Genomic DNA, 21,476 nt, shown 5'->3' with positions numbered 1-21,476 from the left:
GGGTTGGCTAAGTTTATTCAGAAAACTGGAGTTTGTTCGGTGGTGAATATGTTCCCGAACGTAAAAGGAGAACTTTATACATAATATAACGCCGTAAAACAAATCGAAAGCCGACGGGATCCTGAGTTGTTAGTATGTTAGCATTAGCTAGCATTCACCCTTAGCCGAGAACCAGCACACAGTAGCCACCTGCGCTGAACCTAATGATACTACCTAATAATATTGGTTTGGCCAAGCTAATCTCCACCTACACGGACTGTATTGGGTCAAATTAATATATCTAGGCATCCAAGTTGTTGTCGATGCAATCAGGATGTCCTAACTTTAGCTAACGTTAAATATTTACTGTTCGACTAAGAAAGTTAGCATAACGTTTACGGCGAGATGTCATAATAAAATATAAAATGTATAGATGTTAGGCTACAAGGTTGAGTGACCCATAGTGTATTCCCATACATGACGAGTATATTAAGATGTTATTAAGCCAATTAATTACAAGCTACTCTGCATTAGTTACTTAGCTGGCAGTCTTACTCAGTGGGATCAGTTCTGGGCCCAAATCAGATGTGTCGTTGATAACACTGCTAGCTACTCACTGACTTTCTGAAATTGTTTGAGATGCATTCTTACCTCTCCGTTGATGCCCGCGCTGGACCCGATATTCCCGTTGCCTATACTTCCAGATGTGAGGAAGCTGACGACAGAGGCAGGTGTTGCTGTTCCCGCACAGCCCAGGGCCGGTGCAGCCCCGGCCTTGCCACTGCTGCTATTGCAGACAGCACTGCAGCTACTGCCACCGCCCCGCTTGTTCTTCCTGCGTTTAGCCCCCCGTTTAGCATCGGTTGGACTCATTTTCTTCAACAGAAGAGGCGAGACAACTTGCCGTCCGGACTTGTCGGAGTCTCAAGCGGAATGTCTGGAGAAATAACACGGATATAAATCCGGGAGAGCGATTTGGAGAGTCCCAAAACGACAGAAACCGAATCCCATCCAAGTGCAAGCCGACTGCATAGATTCCAATATGGCCTCTGGCCGAACTGCTTCAACCAGACTCAGCTTGCGTCAAGACGTATCCTGCGTGCCCCACCCAGGCAGTTGTGGGAAATTGAGTTTATGATTACTGATAGCTTAAATAATTTTCTCATCTTTCATGTAATTTTGTGGGGTTTTTTTATTTTAGAAAAAAAAAGGAAGTTTACAGCCTTGCAGGAATATGGCCTAGTCAACTTATTTTACGTTTTCTAAACAAATTGTAAACAAAAGCAGCAGTAGTGATTGCTGTTATTAAGTTAAGCAAATGGTTATAAATGATCTATTCTTGTATGTAAAAAGACAAAACAATTGGTTTTGTCTATGTTTGCTTATGTGAGTCAGTTGACGGTCATGATGATATCAGCTCTGATTTGTGGGAGTTATATTGATGTGAAAGTGACAAGCATACATTTAAATAATAAAATGGCCAGACTGCACAAGCAAAAAGATCAAATTAGAATACAAACAAGAAAAAATTAAAGGAGAGATAGTTGAATAAATGAAAAGAACAACTTTAGCTGCCTGAAACAAAGCGACTATTACTACCTTTCTTGTAGAGGGTTTTGTTGACACATTCCAGTTTATTGTCACCATCATGCTTTGGAGATACTTTTCTCTAGATGGAATATTGCAAATTTCAAGGTGGCCAATGTTATCAACAGTTCCAAATATCAGTGTATTTTCACCTAAAACCTTCAGATATATTCTTTAACGCTAAAGCTTAAAATGCTTATAATTTTTTCAAAATTACAGTGAGTCCAACAATAGATTCAAATCAACAAAAGAATGGCTTCACTAGAATACAATTACAGTTTTGAAATTAACCAGAGTCTAGAATTAAATCTGACAGAAAATTTGAGAGGTCTACTGAAGAGGGATTTGGATAGACACTGTACAATTCAGGATGCTTTTAGTCCTTGTAAATCTCAGCAGGATGGAAAGAGAGGTCAAATCCACTAGTTCCTTAAGTTTTACCACATTTGTTCTTATACAGCTTACCTTTATTACTGTTAAACTGTTAAATTCAACTCCAGCTTTAGAGAATATCTGAAGGTGCAGGTTGAAGATTGTTGGGTGGAAGGTGCACCATGGGAGTACGTAGTATAGTACTTTTTAATCAGTTTGAATTTGATTGCATTGTTTGATAACTAGGATAAACTAGAATGTATACTTGGCTGGGAATCTGTATGATTCGACTGTAATGACTTTCTTTTAAAGTGCCTAAAAACAACATGTGTTGTGAATTGGCACAATATAAATAAACTGAATTTAATTATATTAGAGTACTGCTGACCGCTCTGACGTACATTAACTTGTAAAAGTATGCAAGGCATTTTGTCACGTAAGAACCACAAACTTCAGTGCTTTTTTTAGAAATAAATATCTGAAAAGTATAACATGCATATAACATCCTAAGATATATCTAAATAAAATCCAAAGTGGCTAACTGCCTTTGAAAGTCACCTAATTAGTAAAAAGAATTCTCTTGAATGTGATTTAATCTTTGAAAAATACAGCTGTTTTTTAAAGGCCTCAGAGGTTTTTTAGAAGCGTTAATCCACAAACAGATTCATGAAGCTTGAAAGCATGACTTGAGACTGGGGTAGATGTTCACATTACATCAAAACAACCTCCCGAAACATAAGGCCGCAGCTACAATGGAGTGGTTTAGATAAAAACATAATTGTGCATTAGAATGCAGTTCCAGTTAAAGTAAAGAGCTAAATCCAACTGAAAATATGTGGCAAGGCTTGAAAACTGATGTTCAAAGATGCTCTCCATTCACCCTGACTGAGCTTGAGCATTTTATCAAAGAAGAATCAGCATCAATTTCACTCTAGTCATGCAGTGCTTGTGGATAGATATCCCAAAAGACTGGCAACTGTAATTGATGCAAAAGGAGCTTTAAAAAGTATTGACTTATACATTGAAAGCCCTATATCCTTTTCTTTCCACTTCACAATTAGCTGCTAGTTTGTGTTGGTATTCTACCAAAAAAAACAACATAGTTTGCACTTGTAATATGAATACTTTTGCGAGGCACTTTACCGTACAGCATTGCTTACAGAGCATTTCCGATAAACGGGACAAGTGAATAAAAAATTATTAGGTCTAAAATATCTTCTTTCCAGGTCAGAGGGTGTTTTAATGTTTCATAAAATGCTTTTTTAAACCAGGAAATCCTAAAACGAAGTGCTTAATTGCAAGCAGCATATTCCAATCACAGGGGGCGCTCGCGCACCGCAAAGCTTTTGCTGTGATAATTATTAGCTGTGGGCCCGCATCGGCATTGGAGTCTTTCCGGGATCTAGACATCACGTCTGGCGTAGCTGTTGCGCGTTAAGGATTACTGATGTCTAGCTGGTAGCATATCCGCAAAGTTTGCACTAACAGTTTGCGCAGCAGCTTTTAAGAGAACCTCTGGCTTTGGCGAAGAGGCAGCATTCCTGGTTTCAGTGAACTGCTGCAACGGCTAACAGTTCGCAGCTAACAGTTAGCCGCATCCGCAGACAGGTAATGTCTCCCATGTTTACAGCATATGTCACCCCGCTGTGGGTCTTGGTATGCTTTCCAATCAAAATGTTATGGTAATGTTTTACTTTGTAAAATGCTATTATAGTCTTCCATGAGTTTGTTGTCGCCGTTTAGCTTCTAAAGCGGCTAAAAACGTCAACGTCTGCCAGTGAGACGTCCACGTCAATTTAGGTGTGTGGACATGCGTGTTTTACTTCGACTCATTACACAGATTTATTGCTCTTAAAATATACTATGTCTGGCTAATTGTGGGCGCTAACCTGAGCTATAACGGGATGATTACTGATCGAAAGAGTGTTATTTCTTACTTTTTGACCCCTTCGTCGGTCACGTGACTGTGCTGCAACAGGTGACCCACCCAACCTTGCCAAACCATTGTCTTTTCCGGCGTGTGAAGTTGCTGAACAGAACCCTGCTTATGGATGGTAAACTTAACCAGCAACACGTTAATGAAGCCTAAAAAATGAGACGATTGGAGTTTTTGATGAAAGTCAGTAGGAGCATGAAATGTTTTAAAGCCAAATGTTGAGTAACCAGTGTTGCAGAAAGACTCTTCTGAATCGGCTTAAATACCCTACAGTTAAGTAGTACATAGGCTCTAAAAAACGGTTCACACAAACACTTATCCAGCACTTGGAGCATATTTCCCGCTATATATGCAGTGCTGTTCTTCTATCGTCTTTGAAAGTGATGCAAGGATACGTCAGCATGTTGTCAAGTTCTCTTAAATCCTGTTATTGACCTCTTCATTTAGGTCGTGTGTGACAGCAGAGAAACTCCATAAACATGCAGGTGGGTCCAGAGGACCAGGACTGAGAACCACTGGTTTACACCAAGGCCAGATTAATAGAGAACATGACTAATGGCCATATCTTAGTTAGCTTGCAGTTGTGCCGTACTCTTATAAGAAGATGGATTGGTCAGTCCTCTGAGAGTTGCTCAATTTGTTCCACTGGATTTATTTAGGGGTTTCAGAGTAAATGGAATAAATAAAAATTGTTTTTCAGATTTTAATTCAAAAATATTTAAAAGCAAAGTGCCATTTTTGTTTCACTTTTCAGTGATTGTAACACAAATGAGGAAGCATTCAAGGGGTATAAATACTTTTCAAGGAACCTTTGCTCAGTACTGAACTGTTTTACTAACTGCTGTAATATCCATCATTTGAAGTTCACCAACTTTGTGGACATTTTCATCCTGTCCTGTGTGTCTTGTTTCAGGTATGTCTGAAGTTAGTCTTAAGGCTGAGTCGGGGAAAACTTCAGCCGAGGACCCTCAAAAGGATTGTGAGGAGGCTGATAAAGCAGAGGACAGTTTGAGTGAGGATGTGACTCCAGAAATTATAGACAGTAGCAGAGGAGGAGAGGACACAGCTGATGTACTATATGAGATCAATATTGACAGTGATGAAGAAAATGCAGAATCCTGCGATAAGGGTGTTCAGGAGAAGGATGAGGGTACTCGGCGGGGAAATGTGGTGTCCAACAGTGTAGGCAGCAAGGCTAAATGCCAGGGTGAATCGACTGAAACACCACAGAGAAATGGAGATTCTCTCTCTGAAATAAAGGTGATATTTACCTTCATTTTTGAAAATCAACCCTTTCTGGCACTTCCTCTCTGTGCTCTTGCTTGTCGCATTTTACTTCTTGAATTGGAGTGTTGGTGGCGGCTCTTCCTATAAAATAAATTTGTGGAAGTGATTTTGATTTGTGCTTTTGTTTAGAAAATGAATAACAGGGTACTTGCTTTATATTTCTGTCTTTGCATTAGTTTAAGGCTGTGTGTTAAATTTAAGATGCTTTGCTGGAGCTTTTAACAAAATTTGCTGTTGGTTGTGGGCTTAGTGGCAGTCTTTTGCTCAGTGATGAACCTTTGCATATCTGCATAGAAGATCAAGTCTGCAGATTTTCCCTTTTTGGCTTATTGCAAAGTGATTGCTGACATTGAACTTTGACATTCTGTATATGCGTTTCATTGTGTTGCATTGTGTTGTTGTTTTATCTCATCTTACAATAATGACTTCTTCTTTACAGGCTTTTACAGTGGATATTTCATATTATCCTACCTACAGAGTAGGTTTGTAACGATACTAAAATGTCAAACTCAGTAACGATGTCACGCTAGCATGGCGACATTTATTAAATGCACAGGATCCTTTCTTAAGAGGAAAAATAGGATTATTCACAATATGACAAAATTTTAACTTCCTTTTAACAAAACCAATAAGTAGAGAATAACTTAGCCCTCGTTTAGAAAAATATATCATTCTAAAGTGTTGGCAAAACGGCAAACAAGATAGCACTTTGTATAAGTGATAATATCCTTTATGGAAGTATGTACCTCTGATTCAGTCAGGCAATTATTTTAATAATTGCTTATCTTTAGTGTGCCACTGTTTGCTTTCATATGCCGGTCAATTATCCTTTGATACAAATAAATTTTATTTGCTGCGGGACAAATAAACATTTATTCTACACTAAGGTAAATTGTTTTAAAACAAACATGAATCTGCCACATACAAAACACATTTTTTACAGTGTAAACAAGGATCTGCTTCATGCTAATGTTTGCTGCAGCAGCAGCCCTTTATGATTGTTGCCTTTATGGCAATTTTGCAGAATATTTTCTCCAGAGATTAACTACAGCACCAGGCTTGGTTGCTACAGGTTTCTACTTTTTCTGCTCTGATTGTTAGCTTCAGTCTGGTTCCACCCTAACCTGTGTTATTATTAGTCACATTACTCTCGCACGCACTTACAACTGAACAGAGGAATAACGGAGAGGGGCACACGGTGTGTCTGATCGCTTTCACTATTTATTAGCCAACTGAGCCGTCAGCTGATTACCATTTTCCTGTGATAATTCATACCGTAGTACAGCAGAGCGTTGCAAGGTTCTGAACTTCGGAAGCTCAGACTGTCAGAACGTTGTCATTGGGCTGTCTATGTTGCTAATATTTATTATTCTAAGCTAATATTTACACAGATAGCATTAGTTTGTTGTCCAGGAGGTTTACTACTTCACTGTCGCAGATACATGAGCTTCACTGATCTTTTTAAGTTGCTTTCAAACATCTATATTTTAGCCTTAACTTGTCACGTTAGCACAGCTAGCATGTGGCATCATTCAGCATTTCCGTTTTTTTCTTGTCCGTCTGCCACATAGGGAAAGTACCTCTGACAAACACCTTGTTAGCCTTGTCGGCTAAAGAGGGTCACATATGTTTTTTTTTTTTTCTGGATGTATTCGTCCTGTTTGCTGAGTTTAAAACTTCCAGCAGCAGCTCATAGTTTTGGTCAGATGAGGCTGCATGTGTGCTTGGCGGAGTGTCTCTGTTATCACAGCGCTGCTGCCGGAAGACGCGCGACAATTTGGGCAAATGAGAATTGGTGAGTTTATGTAGATTTTGATGCAAATGAGTTTCTTTTACTAATTCATTATCGGAATATTGCTTATATTGACAATTCTACCACCCAGTCTGAATTGTTTTGTCACTGTCGTACATTTGTTGTTTTTCTGGATTGTGTAACTCTTGAGTCTTTTGGTTCACTGTTGTTTCAGGGTCGGTGTGTTCATCGCATTGAAAGTTTCTAGACATTTCACATTAGTCATCACTGTGACTAGAGATGCACTAATTAAGTTTTTACTGGCTTATACAGATTTATTTTCTGTTTTTGAGATCTGACCTGCCATTTCTGACCTTTTTTTCCAGAACAAATTAAGTGTTAAAAATTTGCTGTCAGTTCTTTGATAGATGTAGTAGTTTTGAATCTGACAGAAAACCAAGGAATTACAAAAATCATAACCAAATTATTCATCAAACAACGCATATATCCCTAACATTTTATTCCATTTATTTAAGTGCGTCAGCGTACATGATGTTGAAGTGTTTATAGACTGAATATGGAGGACGGTCTTAGGCCCGGATTTTTTTCTTCTTCTGTCGTTTCTGTTAAGTGTACACGACAACGTTTTAATTGCAATCTCCGTTCACACAGCAGCAGTTAAGGCGTGAACATGGTGTATTTCCCCTGCCATGCCACTAGTAGGCGGTATGTTCTTAGAAACTCCACAACATGCCTAAACACTTCCTGCTTACAAAACTAGGGAGAAAATAAGCACTTTGTTGGAGAACTGTCGTTAATTTCAAAGAAGTCTACAACGCAAGTACTCTGCAGTCTGCCATTGTTATTGTTGATAACTTCGTCTTCTGTGGGTTTTAAACTGGTCGGCAGCAGTTATGTTGTGCTGCTGCGCATTCATTTCTAGCTGAACCAGGGCTTCCCTATAAGAAAGATTCAGTGTTTCCCGTCTACACGACAACGGAGACTGGGACGTTTTCAGACTGCTTCACTTTGAAACCCGTCCTCAAATTGTACCATTTTCAGAGAAAACGTGTGATGTTGTCTTGTAAATAAGCAATAGAAGAGCTACTAAATGCTTAGATTTTGACCAGAAAATGTGGTTGTGTAAACAGGTCCTTAGTTTTGATGCATTTGAGTAGAAAGGAATAAAATATCCCTCCTTTTTGAGCTTCCCATCACTGATCATAGCTGATCAAAGGGACATTTATAGATTTTCTTTTGTTTTATTACTAGCAAGCTGGATAATGAGAGCGTTGTTTTCACCGGTCCTTCCCACACCATGCTGGCTCACCTCTAGATAGTGAAAAGTGGGGATTCACAAGCTATACCTTATCCCTTTACATGGCTGACTAGTTTGGAGCCGCATAAACATCATCTGATGATCCAGTGTGTTAAACTTTGACTTTGAGATTTCATTACAGGTTACTCTTCAAGTCTCATTAACTTTGGAATTGCAATGTAAAATGACTAACATGAAGGTGCAGAGATAGTTTTGGAGCACCTCTAATTAAAGAAGGAGTTTATTAGCTGTTATACAACTTTTGTTACCATTGGTTTTTTTCCCATGTGGGCAGTCAAACAGTTTAATGACACCAAATCAGATGGATGAGTGGACCATCAGACATGAACCAGTCTTATCTGCAGCATGTGGTTAGACAGGTAGGACCAGGCGTATCTGTGCTGCCTACCTGCATGCAGGTGTCCTATGGCCTTTAAGTATTTATGGATCTGTCACATGATACAGCAGTCAAAGTACTTTGGCACATACGCTAAATGAACTCATGGTTTTTTACTTTCCTTTTAAATTCATTTTTATTGTAATGATACTAATAATTATGTCTTTATAAGTTGTTACAATAAAGAAAAGTGTTTGCCTGGACCCCAACCTGCCAAATGTTCCACTCGGATATTAAATCAAATCCTCCATGAACATCATTTGGCAATCTAAAATCAATGCAAAAATGATGTTCAAATTGCTTAGCATCATATTACCCCTACTATGCTAGTATTTAATGAAAACACAGATGAGAAAAACTGTCACGGTTCAGAGTGAGCAGTAATTTTTAGATTTAATATCATAAAATCCACCCCACATTTTACAAACCATATGTGGGGTGGATTTTATGAAAGTCATATAAGGCTGTCAGCAAAAGCATTGACAGCAACTATAAAATCCATCAATGATATTAGTTTTGATCAACATACAATTTCTGTGAATTTATTTTTAAAATTTGAGTGAGAGGATAGAGAGAGAATTTTGCACCAGTAGATATGTGTGCGCACATACAAAAACTTGGTTCCCCACACCTGATTGGCTGGCTCCATCTGAAGTACAGTTTCAAAACAAAGAGAGGCTTATTTTTGGAGCATCATTAAAATAAATAAAATGTAAACAAAGATTTGCCCCTTTTAAAGGGAATTTTTACTCCAGCGTGAAGTAAATAAAATAAAGCCTTTAGTATGTATGTCTTTACTATTAGGTCAAATATGATGAGACTGAACTGCAAATGATAATTAGGCCTCAATTCAATGTGACGGTGATTCAGATGCTTCATCTGCCTTTAAACTCCTGATAAACGTTTTTAGTAATTATGTCACCTGAAAATGTTGTTGATGGATTTTTACTGGGGACATCTATTACGTGCACTGGTCGCAGCAGCCCTGATGAATCATTTAGCCATTCATACAATGGTCTCCAATTTTCTTTAATCGGAACCTTTTTTTTAATCTTGTTTTCATTGATCACATTTTATTTCATTCATTCACGCTGTCATGTGACCAGAAAATGATTGAATTTAAACAGTCAGTCATTTTCTACCGCTTATTCCATAGTGGGTCGCGGGGGAGCTGGTGCCTATCTCCAGCAGTCTATGGGCGAGAGGCGGGGTACACCCTGGACAGGTTGCCAGTCCATCGCAGGGCAACACATACAACCATGCACACACTCATTCATACACCTAAGGGCAATTTAGAGAGACCAATTAACCTAACAGGCATGTCTTTGGACTGTGGGAGGAAGCCGGAGTACCCGGTGAGAACCCACACATGCAAACTCCATGCAGAAAGACCCCCGGTTGGGAATCGAACCCAGGACCTTCTTGCTGCAAGGCCAACAGTGCTACCAACAGCGCCACCGTGCAGCCCTTGAATTTAAACAATTTCTACAAATCGAAAAACAACTTTAATAGATTAACAAATTAACTGATGGACAACCAAAACAAAATGTTAAAGATTATAAAGAAAACACAGACCAGAGCAGCAGGCTTTGACTCGGTTCAGTGTGTTTTGGCAACATTTTAGAGGATAATGGTTATTATTGCAAAACAAACAGCGTTAACAGTATTTTACGACTCGGTTTAGAAGACCAGGATCCGGTTATCCAATGATCTGGTAGCTATTTGCATTATTTACACACAGCTCAAGGTTTGTAGGGAAAGTATCTTTGTAAATTCAGTTTTGCTGCCAATCAGAACGGGTCATAATTTCTTTTGTAGCCTTTTGATGCCGCAGCTTTTCACAGTAAAACCTCATGAAGAAGCTTACAAAGCCTCATGCTGATTAGGTCAGTGTCCTAGTTTCCAGGTCCACAGTGGTTAGGTTGTAAAATTAAACTGGAACTAACACAGCTCTGTCTTCAGTCTATGATTGGTGTATGTAAAGCACTAGCTGCCACACCCTGTACCATTCCTGAGTGTCAGCTCGTGGATGTTCAACTAAACCATCCAGTGTAATGCTTCATCATGAACTCTTTATTTTCTGACAGTGTTACTCAAACTGGTGCACATTTAGGACACCGCTGCAGAAATGATGGGATCTGTTTTATAGGTTGACAAACGCAAAGCCTGCACTCAGACTTTAGGAACTTTTTATAGTTCTCTAATATTATTAAACACTGTTCTTCTTCTTTTTGTGTCTGCACCACACAAACCATACTCTATTTTTAACACATCTAACCACTTTCCTATGCTTTTATGTTTGTTTTTGGTTTTTAGCTGTTCACCCTTTTTGAATAGGATGTGAAGTTTATTTCATTTTTATTTTGTAACATTTCATTTTTAAAATTAGATCACTAATTAAAATGGTGGTAAATGTAATACAGCAGTCAGTCTAAGATGACTGATCTCACCGGAAGCATAAGACTTGGTGAAAGGGCCATCACGTACCAATCACACAAGCACTGATATGTACTAAACCTGACAATAGCCGTACAAATGGAAAATGTGTCACTCAACATGATGCATCTTGCTGTGTTTGGTAATCAACCAGAATCTGTTGTAAAATATGGGAGTGTGAAATCTGATGCAGACTTTTGTTGCACAATAGCTGTATATTGTGGTTAACATTTAACTCATTAAACTAACCATCTTGAAGTGTCCTTTCAGTCTGCATATTGACATCATGTTACACCCATACATTTCAACGTTTTTTGGTTTTTTTTCCCCCTGCAGTTGCGTCTTCAAGTCTTATGTGGTGTGTTTCTACCAGCTTTCCCCATCCAGAGACTGGGATTTTGTACATTCTTCTTCACTCATTAGCTCGTCAGATTAGATGAGAAGTGTCTGTAACATGAGTTTGTAGGTTTTTGTCACAGATTCTCGATTGAGTTTAGTTCTGAAGTTTGGGTGACATGAAACTGGTTTGATCTAAACCATTCCATTGTAGCTCTGCTTGTTTAGGTATTTTGTCCTGCTAGAAGAGACTCTCCACTCAAATTTCAAGTCTTTTTCAACCTCTAACATGTTTAGGATGATGTGCATAGTTAGTTTTATGCCAAACGTAACAATTTGCATGTAGGCCACAAAGTTAATTGTTGGTCTCATCTGACTGGAGCACCTTCTTCCACATTGTCCCCTACATGACTTGTGGAAAACTGCTAAAAGGGCTTGTCATGGCCTTCTTCATGCCATCCTTTCATAAAGGTCAGATTTGTGGAGTGCATAATTAGTATATTTTCTGCTAATAAATTCTCCCACCTGAGCTGTGGACCTCTACAGCACCTCCAGAGTTGCCATTGACCTCCTGGCTACTTTTCTGAATAATGCTTCCCTTATCTGGCCTGTCCGTTTAGGTTCACAATCATTTTGTGGCAGACTAATGTTGGTAGGACCCATTCTCTCTGAATGGTTCTCTAAGATGTTCAAAGCTTAGGAAATGGTTTCATAAGAACTTCTCTACTAGAACCTAGTCAGCACATACTTTTATGAATTAATCATTTCTTCAGGCACCCATGTTGCTGGTTGTTCACTAATGTAAGGGGTCTCAGAGTAAAGGGGGCTCAAAGCAATATTTATTTGTAAAGATTGTGAAAATGTGTTCCCCCTCTACTTCATAATTATACACCTCTTTGTGTTGGCCTACATCAAATATTGCTTTAAGGTAATTGCTGCAACCTGACAAAAAGTGAAAATCCAAGGGGTGTGATTACTTTTGCTACGCACTGTAGATATGACAGCCCTGTTTAGTTTAATAGAGTAATGTTTAATTTTCAGATAATTGTTCACTGGCACGTTGCACATCTGTTTAGATTGTTCCAACCAATATTTTTGCATTAGTGTCCACAAGGTGGCAGCTCACAGAAGTCCCTAAAGAGCTTTGTGACTTCTCTGGCTCCTTATCCAATAATGGCTTCACCCCTCTTGTTTCAGGAGAGCACAATGGCTGATTCTCATAGAGGCTCAGCTGCTGAGATCCCAGTCACCAGCAATGGAGACCTGGATCAGAGCCCTGAGAGAGTTTTTCAGAGGGTGAGGGTCTGCTTTTAGGTGTCCTAGCATTTTCACCCCCCCCCCCCCCCCCACACACACACACACACACATACACACACAAAAATCTGATAAGTTTCATCACTGGGATCTTAACAGTAAAACTTTGTGTTTTTGTGTTCTACTGACTTTTTGCACTTTCAGTGTGCTTGGATAGAGAGCAGCAAATGTCTGCCTTTACATATAACAGTTATATTCACAGTGGAAGTCGATCCTAACACACAAAACACTCATTTCCACAGGATTCCCACTCCTCTAATCCAGGGGCCATGAATGTCTCAGATTCTTCTGTCACCACCAGCAACTTTGCCTCAACAGCAGAGGGCATCATTGAATCAGGGCCATTCAAAGGTAAACAAGCACCTCGTCCCTCCTTTTCTTCTTTTTATTTCTTTATTTGTCCGCTTTCTGTTTCTCGACTGTTGAGTTTTGTGAAGCAAGAATTTACCAATCAATTTGACCTTTTCTTCTTTTTTGAATTTTTATTTTTGTGCTGAGCACTTCATGTTTACAAACTGCACATGCCCCTTTGCTCCACTTTGTGTTTTTAATCTCTGCAAGAAATGAAAGGCCAGAATTTGAATCTGTGAAGATGAATGCTGATTTGAATTTTATGAGTTTGCTCTGATCTCCTGGTTGTAACCCACATGTCCTTTTCATCATCATGTGCTTGTTAGAAATGCTAAAAGCCTCCCTATAGAGCAGAGAGCTGTTGCCGCCTGTTCACCTCAGTGTTGCCATGGCTATTTTCCATGTTGACTAGTTGAGGAAGCCCTTTGTTCATTCGTGCACTCTTGCAACGTAAAAGCAGCCATAAAGAGGGGAAAATCAGTCAACATTGATGGGGGAAAATCCCATTTATAATTTTATGACCTTAAGTAAATATACTGATGAATCATAACTTTGGATATCTCCCAGGGTCAGCAAGCCTTCCCTCTTCTCCTGTGACACCTGTAGCTCCCAGCGCAGCTGTTGCTAGCCGCCTGGCGCGCTCCTCCAGCGATAGTCGGGAGGAGAAAGGTACCTGAAACACCAATGTTTCAATCAGACGACACTAAATCACAACTCTTGGAGCACAACATAAACACATTTTAATCTACTGTTTACCTGCTGCTTGTTTCTGCAGGCTGTGCTTCAGTCATAACAAAACTCTCTTTCGCTTTTTACTTGTGGGCCCTCCAAGCATTTCCTCTGCATCAGTGTGTGCTGGCTGAAGTAGTTTTAAGCTTTCCTTTCCTGTCTAGATGTGAAGCTTTCTAAAACAAATTGTTTAAAACCTAAACATTTGCTTTTTCTGGAAGAAAATCCTTTTACATTTTGTTTTACAAGTAGTTTGGTTTTCCTGCTTGCAGTCTGTTATCCTTGCAGAAGGTAGCTCAGAATGTCTTATATGGATCCTTACTGTCATGATGTGGAAAAGCTGCTCGGACAACAAAGATTCATTTAACCGAGTCGTATTATGGGAATATTGGCTGATGTTTTATTAGCCTCGATCAGTGATGTCCAACTCCAGTCCTCGAGGGTCTGCAACTATTAGATTTCTCCCTGGTGGTGCATACCTTGATCAAATGACTAAATTGCATCCTCAGCATGTAGCCAAGTTCTTCAGAGTCCAGGACTAGACTTTTAACACCTGTGACTTCGATGCTTAAACTTTTGATAATTGACTGATTTAAAAAGAAATTAAATGTTCATACCTGTAGCTTCCTAATAGTATCTTCAGAAGAGCTTCATAATATGCCAACTGCATCATTATTCCAGCATCAGTAGATGTATTATTATAATTGCAAGGACTACTTGGATGCAAGTCTTGGCTGGCTCTCTTGTTTTGGGCAACATTCATTAAAACTAGTTTCTGATAATACATTTGGCCGTTTGGATGGACTTTCACTTTTGCTTTTCCCACAGCTGATATTAACCTTATTGATGAAGATCCTAAAGCTTAGCGTGAGTGTTGGGAGCCTTGTGATGATGGAAAGGGAAAAGATTTGAGATAAATCTGGGTTACTTGAATCGATACCATGATCATTGCAATAATGAGCAATAATGTGACAGTGTCGTGTTTTCCTAAAATCTTGCAGCCCTACTTCACGTTGTTTCTAATACCAAAAATCCAAAATGTTAATATTACTTCCATTGGGAAGAAATGTGTTGGTAAAATTAGAATAACATGAATCTAAATCTGCTAAGGGATGAAATAGTTTTAGCTTTAACTGTAACAAAAGGGAGGTTCAAGAAAGAAACAGTGGTGGAGCTCGATCGGGTCCTGGGCTCCCATGACTAATGTACATGGTGGGCGAGGACTTGGATCACCTCCCATTGCTGTGCTACTGTTTCTAATGTTATAGCTAGTTCTGAGCAAAAGAATAACAGGAAGTTTCAGATGTCTCCAAATTCCCCAGATCGCAGTCTTATCAAGTATCTGTGGGATGTGCCGGACAAACAAGTCAGAGGCTCCAACTTGCAGCAAACTGCTGGCCCTAAAGGATATCCTCCAAACAGCTTGGTGCCAGATACCAGAGCACTGCTCTGGGGGTTTAGTAAAATCCATGCCCTGATGTTACAGGGCTGCTTTGGCAGCAAAAAGGGGATCAACAGGTAGTCATATTGTTATGCCTGATCTGTGTAAATTAATTGTAAAAGTCAGTGTGAAGAGTATTATTGTTATCAGTCATAGTAAGCCCTTTTTCTCTTCCATCTGGTTGAATGTCATTTCAGCTCACTTCACTGCTGCTGACTTTATGAGTTAATAACGTTCACTGTTTATTAAAAATCCAGAACATAAACCCACAAAATGTGCTTTTATGGCTGTTGTTTGTGTATTTAACTTGTCTGCTTTGACAGGGGAGAATGCTATGGGTCTGATCAACTAAACGTTGCCATGATTCCCTAACTGCACATTAATCCTTCACTATGAACCCGCTAGTTGATTAAAATGACCTAATTTTTAATTGTTTAATCATTTTCTATATTTTTTGAGTTTTGAAGCTCTGTGTCTTTATCTTTCTCTGTAGTATCATAATGTCTATAAATCTTTTCTAATCCTCTAGCTTCTAACCCTCAAATGGAATATTCTGAATGTCTTAAATGTAATACCTGGGATTTGTCTTCTTTAGGGTTGACAATCTGAATAACCTGTTTTAAAAGCCACAGGTGTTGGCTTGTGTCTTGATTTGTTTTTCCTCTTGCTTTTAATATTAATAATTCAATCACTAAGTAAATGACTTTTAACTGTCCAGGCACAATGAAAGTACAGCCGAACAGTGGAGCTGTGGTCCTTTCAGACGATTTAAAGAACCCGGCCATGGAAAAACTGGACCTAGTGAGAAAGTGGAGCATCAACACATATAAAGTAAATCTCTCTGAGCTTGATTTATTTTTGTGTCCATCCTCTCCCCTTCCTCTCTCTTTATTCCTGCCCTTCTCTGACTTGATTACGGTGTTGGCAGAGAATTCAGACTGACAACAACACATGATAGAATATGCCCTCTCCCCTGCTCTTGACTTTTTTGGCTCCACTCTGCTCCTTTAGATTATTTTCACAGCCTACCAACTCTTTTCCTCCGCCCCTGTATTTAATACAGTAAAAAAACAACTCCGAGCAGCCATTGGGAATGTCCTTTAATGAACTTGAACCTCTCCGAGTGTGATTGCTGGTGGTAATAAGGCTGCCGTTGTCTGCAGTGCACCCGTCAGATCCTGTCGGAGAAGCTGGGCCGGGGCTCAAAGACCGTGGACCTGGAGCTGGAGGGGCAGATTGAGCTGCTCCGAGAAAACAAGAGAAAGTACCAGAATGTGATCAAGCTGGCCCAGGCGCTGGCCAATCAGCTGTCCCAAATAATGCAAACTCAGAGGCAGCTGGGCGACGCCTTCGCCGACCTCAGCCTCAAGTCCCCTGAACTCCACGTGAGTCCAGACTTCTTCTTAGTGAATACTAGTGTTTTACACAAGGCTGTGAGGTTCTTAACTGCATAACCAACTGAAGGCAACCTTTTAATAACTATAGAGCTGTCTGACTGCCTATCGGTCAACAAATGTTTTTTTTTTAATCAGTAAATTTAGATGACTAGTTTTCCTTCAGATTTCAACTGATTTTTAATTGACTTTGTTTTTACTGGTTGTATTTGTCATTTACTGCATAGCAAAAATTTTAAACAGACACTTTAAAGCTTAAAATGGCCTAAAGGACAAAGTGCAAAAACAATGTGAACATAAATAAAATAAAGACCTTTTCATTTATGTATTTCAAATAAAAAGCTGGAATATTAATCAGATATGATGACATTCAACTAGAAATAAACACAAATGGGTCTCCAAAGGAAAAATTATCTGTTTTTAAATAAATCCTCTAAAATCCTTTTTATAAATGTAATAATGGAGCAGGTAACATTTCCTTGTATTATGTATGGGTTTTCAGATAAAAATTGTATTCATTCAAATATTAAATGATTTTTTTTTGGTTAATGTATTTTAAAAAGGCTGTGGTCCTCAAACAGTTGAGTGCGTTCAGCTGCTCTCAGCCTATCTGTAATGTCTGAGGCTCATGCATTGCCCTGTGTCTCAGTATTAAGCCAGGAAGCCTCACAGAGCGTCCAAACCTCCCGTTTGTCTCTTACCTTCAAGTTCTCCAAAACTTTAGAGTCTTTTTAGGCTTTGAAAACAGTAAAACATTTTATTACATGGCTAATTGCTCGCCTTAGCAGATGCTTCATCTACCATGATTGGTTTGAAAGTACATCTTGGATGGATCTGACCAGTGAGTGGCAGTGAACATGAGTGTCGTGTGCAACCTGCACACACACCGTACCCCTGCAGATGCAGCCAAGGGCTTCTCCACACACACTTTATTTTTGTTGAGAAGTTTACAGAAATCAGGAAGATAAATTGATTAAAATGGTGACTAGAATTTGGATGTTGGTGGGTTATTATGTCAGCTTGTTGTGGTGGCCCTAAATATTAATGCAACAAGTTTATGTTTTGGAACAAAGTGGAGATAACACGTTCCAGTAAAATACAACAAGGCTGCAATATTGCAGTTAAGCTGCTGGAGAAAACACACACAGTGAAGAGCCATACTTTTACTTAATTACAAAATGCATTAGTCTGTTAATTTTGGATGAACTTGTGAATGGTCTGTTATTTCCCCAAACAAGTGATTCTGAGTGTTGCCTGGAAAGGCCTCCTCAGTTTCTGCTTTTTTGTGCAGTTTTAGTTAAACAGCTAAGAGTTGGAAAGCCTTTACATTTCCATAGAGGCTCCTCGGTTTAACGGCATCATTCCCCGTTGTAGAAATACCTCTGCTAAACTGACTCGAGTGAATTTTTCCTTGTTAATAATGTAAAACTACCTACTGAACACAGTGTTGAAAGAGCCTCAAATGTTGGCTGGATGTTTTTAATGATATCATTGGTTAAGTATTGTTGATAATAAAACCCTGACTCCTGACTACCTGCTCCCTTTTTCCTCATCACAGAAGGTTGCTGACCAGCAGCGTTGGCTGTGCCTTCTGTATAATTGCCATTAGGCTAAGTTGGAAAACCCTGAGACCATAAGTCCAAAGAAAAATTCCAGTCAGTCTTTTTCTATACCGCTTCTTCCATAGTTGGCCGCGGGAAGCTGGTGCCTATCTCCAGCTGTCTATGGGCGGGAGGCGGAGTACACCCTGGACAGGTCACCAGTCCATCGCAGGGCAACACAGGAAATTTCCATATGGCCACAAATCAAAATGTGATTGGCTGGCAATGTTATCCTTATCAGCTTTAATGATCAGGGATTTCCAAGCAGTAAACAGAAGGCTCTAAATATAAGAACTCTGTTTGGAGACATACAACAGTTTGTTATTTTTCCCCCCTCACTTTAAAACTACGGCGACGAGCAGTTTTTGGAAAACAATATATAGAAATAACTTTTTGTTATACTGCTATGGAGAACCTTTACGATTATTAAATAAAATGGTTTTTGCTGTTTTGAATCTTGGGTCCACTCAGGGCTTTCTATGACGACCCTGAATGCTCTGACGGTTTACAGATCAGTGTGCAAAAGTTGTTTGATGAAGGACTCAAATAGTGACTGTCATAGTTTAAAACCCCCCTTGGAATTGACTTCCAGCATCATATACTTGCTTATGTTTTATGTTTAAAATGAGTCTGGAATATTTTTTAACAGAAGGAAACCCATCAACAAATGTAGATTGTTTTAGTTTCAAGGTGTTATTTTTACCTTTTAGTCAGAATAAACTGAGTTGGTTTGTTTGAACAACTAAAGAATCTTCTTGTCATTATTCATATCTTCATCAGGAGGAGTTTGGTTACAACGCTGACACGCAGAAACTTCTGTCCAAAAATGGAGAGACGCTGCTGGCTGCCATCAGCTTCTTCATCTCCAGTGTTGACACACTTGTAGACAAAACAATCGAAGACACCATGATTAATATCAAGCAGTACGAAGCTGCCAGGTAATTCCTGTGTGAGAGGGTCCTGGTTCTACCTCAGCAGCAGGTCCAGTTCTGTTCTAGTATTTCATTGCATCTGGTAATAATTCCTCAATCACTGTGTTTGTTCCTGTATTAAAGGTAAACGAATATTGTTTTTATGTATGGATTCTTTAATAAATCATCCTCAGGATCGAGTACGATGCATATCGTACGGATTTGGAGGAGCTGAACCTTGGACTGCGTGATGGCAGCACCATGCCGAAGATCGAGCAATCCCAGCAGCAATTCCAGATCCACCGCGAGAAGTTTGAAAGAATGCGGAATGACGTCTCTGTGAAGCTGAAGTTTCTGGAAGAGAATAAGGTTGGCTTCTTGTCGTTTACTGTAGTGACGTACTGAGGCAGGCACATTTGTTGACACCCCTTGTGGACATGTGTAAACATCCTTGAAATAAGTGTATCTTTTGTTGCCGTAGCGAAATCACACTGAAAAGTCCGACCTTTTAAGTTGAGTGAATTCTTTCAGTGTAGAAAAAAAATCCCACATTCAACAAAAATAGTTAACAAAATACCACCATTGTTACGATTTAAATTTGGGAAATGAAATCCACTAATTAATTGTTTTGTTCTGTTTAAACATTTCTATGATGAATCAGATCCCCCACCATAATGGGCTTGAGGTGCTTTTCCTCCATTTCTCCTTTGTTTCAGACTCAAATCAGACACATCTGCTGAGCACAGCACACAGTTCCGGCTAAAGTCCCAGTAGCTTTTAGAAAAATACGTTTGTGATGGTAGGTAGAGTTTTTTTTTTTTTTCCTGGCATCACTCCCAGTCAATCAGTTACCATGTTATTGGTGTCCAGTGGTTGCTATGGATACCTTGTGATGGCAAGATACGACTGGTGGAGCTCACAAAGTGAACTTTACAGATTTCATTTTTACGTCCCATCCTTACTGGCAACATAAAGCAGGTACCTCTATGTCATGTTACATAAATACGCCAGAGAGATGAGACATTCTGGGTTATGAAGGAGGTTCTAGCAACTCTAATCAACCTAAAGTACAGCATAAAAATAACAAAACCATGCTTGAGGTGTTTTTATTAATAATTGGTTGTTATTAAATTAATAAATGTTCTTGAATTAAAGGTTGGAGTTTTCTACTAATGTTCCGTGTGGGATTATTATATTTATTAAAGCTTATTCTAGATCCCTACTAGGAGTGCCAACAAATCTGTTCCTGCTATCTGGGTTACATTCAGGGTATCTCTAATCCTTTCTTTACTGTTGTGTTTTTCCTCCTCCATCAGGTGAAGGTATTGCATAACCAACTCATCCTGTTCCACAATGCTATTGCTGCATATTATGCTGGAAACCAGCAGCAGCTGGAGCAGACTCTCAAGCAGTTCCACATCAAGTTGAAAATGCCCGGTGGGGAAAGTCCCTCCTGGCTGGAAGAGCAGTAAACACTCCTGTGTGAGGCCTGGTTGGTTGGCTCAGTTTGATGAACATGCTAGGGAAACTACAGAAACCTTCCTCCTCCTGTAACTGTACTGTTGCTGCTTTTCCAGCTTCTGAAACTGTAAATCTTCTAACAAAAGGAACAAACTTTTACACTCCTTTTGTCTGTTCTTCCCAAATCATAAAAGAAGCACTTTTCTACTGTTTGACCGATCTGTTGAATGGGAGTTGCAGCAGTAAATACTTTTTGAAACTCTAAATGGCCTTTTTTACTCCAGCATATGAATGTTTGTATTCCAGCACAGCACACATGTTGGCACTATAATGGCAGCTACCGGAGAAGGACTGCCATTGAATCTCACAACAATCTTGGCTTTTATTTGCTGACCGCTTTACTAATTTAAACAAGAGCTTTTGTTTGCAGTACAAATTCTGAATTGACAAATTTTTACTCAGACTTTTGAATTTTGTAAATTGGTTTTTATTTTCACTATCAAACTGTGATGAAGTGGTAGGTTGACACTTTGGGGAGTGTGCTTTATTTGTTTTTTGGTTAAGACTTTTTCTCTGCTGGGAGTAAAGCCTCATAAAATCTCTGCTGATTCAAAAACCAAAGTTTACAAAATCAAGATTTGGTTTTCCAGTGTTTCATGTGGCATTGGGCAGACCTAGGCCAGCTCAATGTTGAGCTGCTTTAAACTCCCAGCTCCTGACTGCAACTTCATGTTGAACAAATGAATTTAAATGAGATGTGCATCTTTTCCTCCAACTCTTACAAAACCAAAGCATTTCCAAAAAGCTCTAATTATTTAATGAACCAATTTGCTCCGCTTTCAGCTCGTCTCTATTCAGGACACAAAACCTAGTGGATAAAATTGATTCTTAGAT

General features: G+C 39.3%; 2 protein-coding genes across 8 annotated transcripts in view; one reads left to right on the top strand and one right to left on the bottom strand.

The window, feature by feature from the left end:
* fam193a (family with sequence similarity 193 member A) overlaps nt 1-1,045 on the bottom strand; it is a 29,658-nt gene extending 28,613 nt beyond the window's left edge. For all 3 annotated transcript variants that reach the window (XM_047365952.1, XM_047365954.1, XM_047365953.1), the window contains exon 1: nt 631-1,045. In XM_047365952.1, coding sequence (XP_047221908.1) covers nt 631-852 — 222 coding nt within the window. In that variant the 5' untranslated portion in view covers nt 853-1,045. The remainder of the gene's footprint in view (nt 1-630) is intronic.
* Nucleotides 1,046-3,237: 2,192 nt separating this feature from the next.
* arfip1 (ADP-ribosylation factor interacting protein 1 (arfaptin 1)) lies at nt 3,238-21,076 on the top strand. 5 transcript variants are annotated; one of them, XM_047366125.1, is made up of 11 exons: nt 3,238-3,546; nt 4,322-4,359; nt 4,788-5,134; nt 12,578-12,676; nt 12,937-13,045; nt 13,613-13,714; nt 15,934-16,046; nt 16,379-16,600; nt 18,991-19,148; nt 19,316-19,490; nt 20,438-21,076. In XM_047366125.1, the coding sequence occupies exons 3-11, from the start codon at nt 4,790-4,792 to the stop codon at nt 20,591-20,593; spliced, it is 1,479 nt and encodes a 492-aa protein (XP_047222081.1). In that variant the 5' UTR covers nt 3,238-3,546; nt 4,322-4,359; nt 4,788-4,789; the 3' UTR covers nt 20,594-21,076. The 5 variants fall into 5 exon arrangements, with proteins under 5 accessions (XP_047222081.1, XP_047222080.1, XP_047222084.1 ...); XM_047366126.1 differs by lacking the exon at nt 3,238-3,546 and adding an exon at nt 3,901-3,992; XM_047366124.1 differs by lacking the exon at nt 4,322-4,359.
* The last annotated feature ends 400 nt before the right edge of the window (nt 21,077-21,476 follow it).

Source organism: Girardinichthys multiradiatus, chromosome 5, assembly GCF_021462225.1.
Source record: "Girardinichthys multiradiatus isolate DD_20200921_A chromosome 5, DD_fGirMul_XY1, whole genome shotgun sequence".
Classification (NCBI taxonomy): Eukaryota; Metazoa; Chordata; class Actinopteri; order Cyprinodontiformes; family Goodeidae; genus Girardinichthys; species Girardinichthys multiradiatus.
Note: the sequence above shows the minus strand (reverse complement) of the source record. Positions and strands in the feature narration are given on the sequence as shown.

Bases quoted from the DNA above. Each gene is read 5' to 3' on its own strand.
- arfip1 (XM_047366124.1), top strand. From the start codon at position 4,790: ATGTCTGAAGTTAGTCTTAAGGCTGAGTCGGGGAAAACTTCAGCCGAG. The intron at 16,047-16,378 runs GTAAATCTCTCT...CGTTGTCTGCAG, and splicing joins GGAGCATCAACACATATAAA to TGCACCCGTCAGATCCTGTC. The intron at 19,491-20,437 runs GTTGGCTTCTTG...CTCCTCCATCAG, and splicing joins AGTTTCTGGAAGAGAATAAG to GTGAAGGTATTGCATAACCA.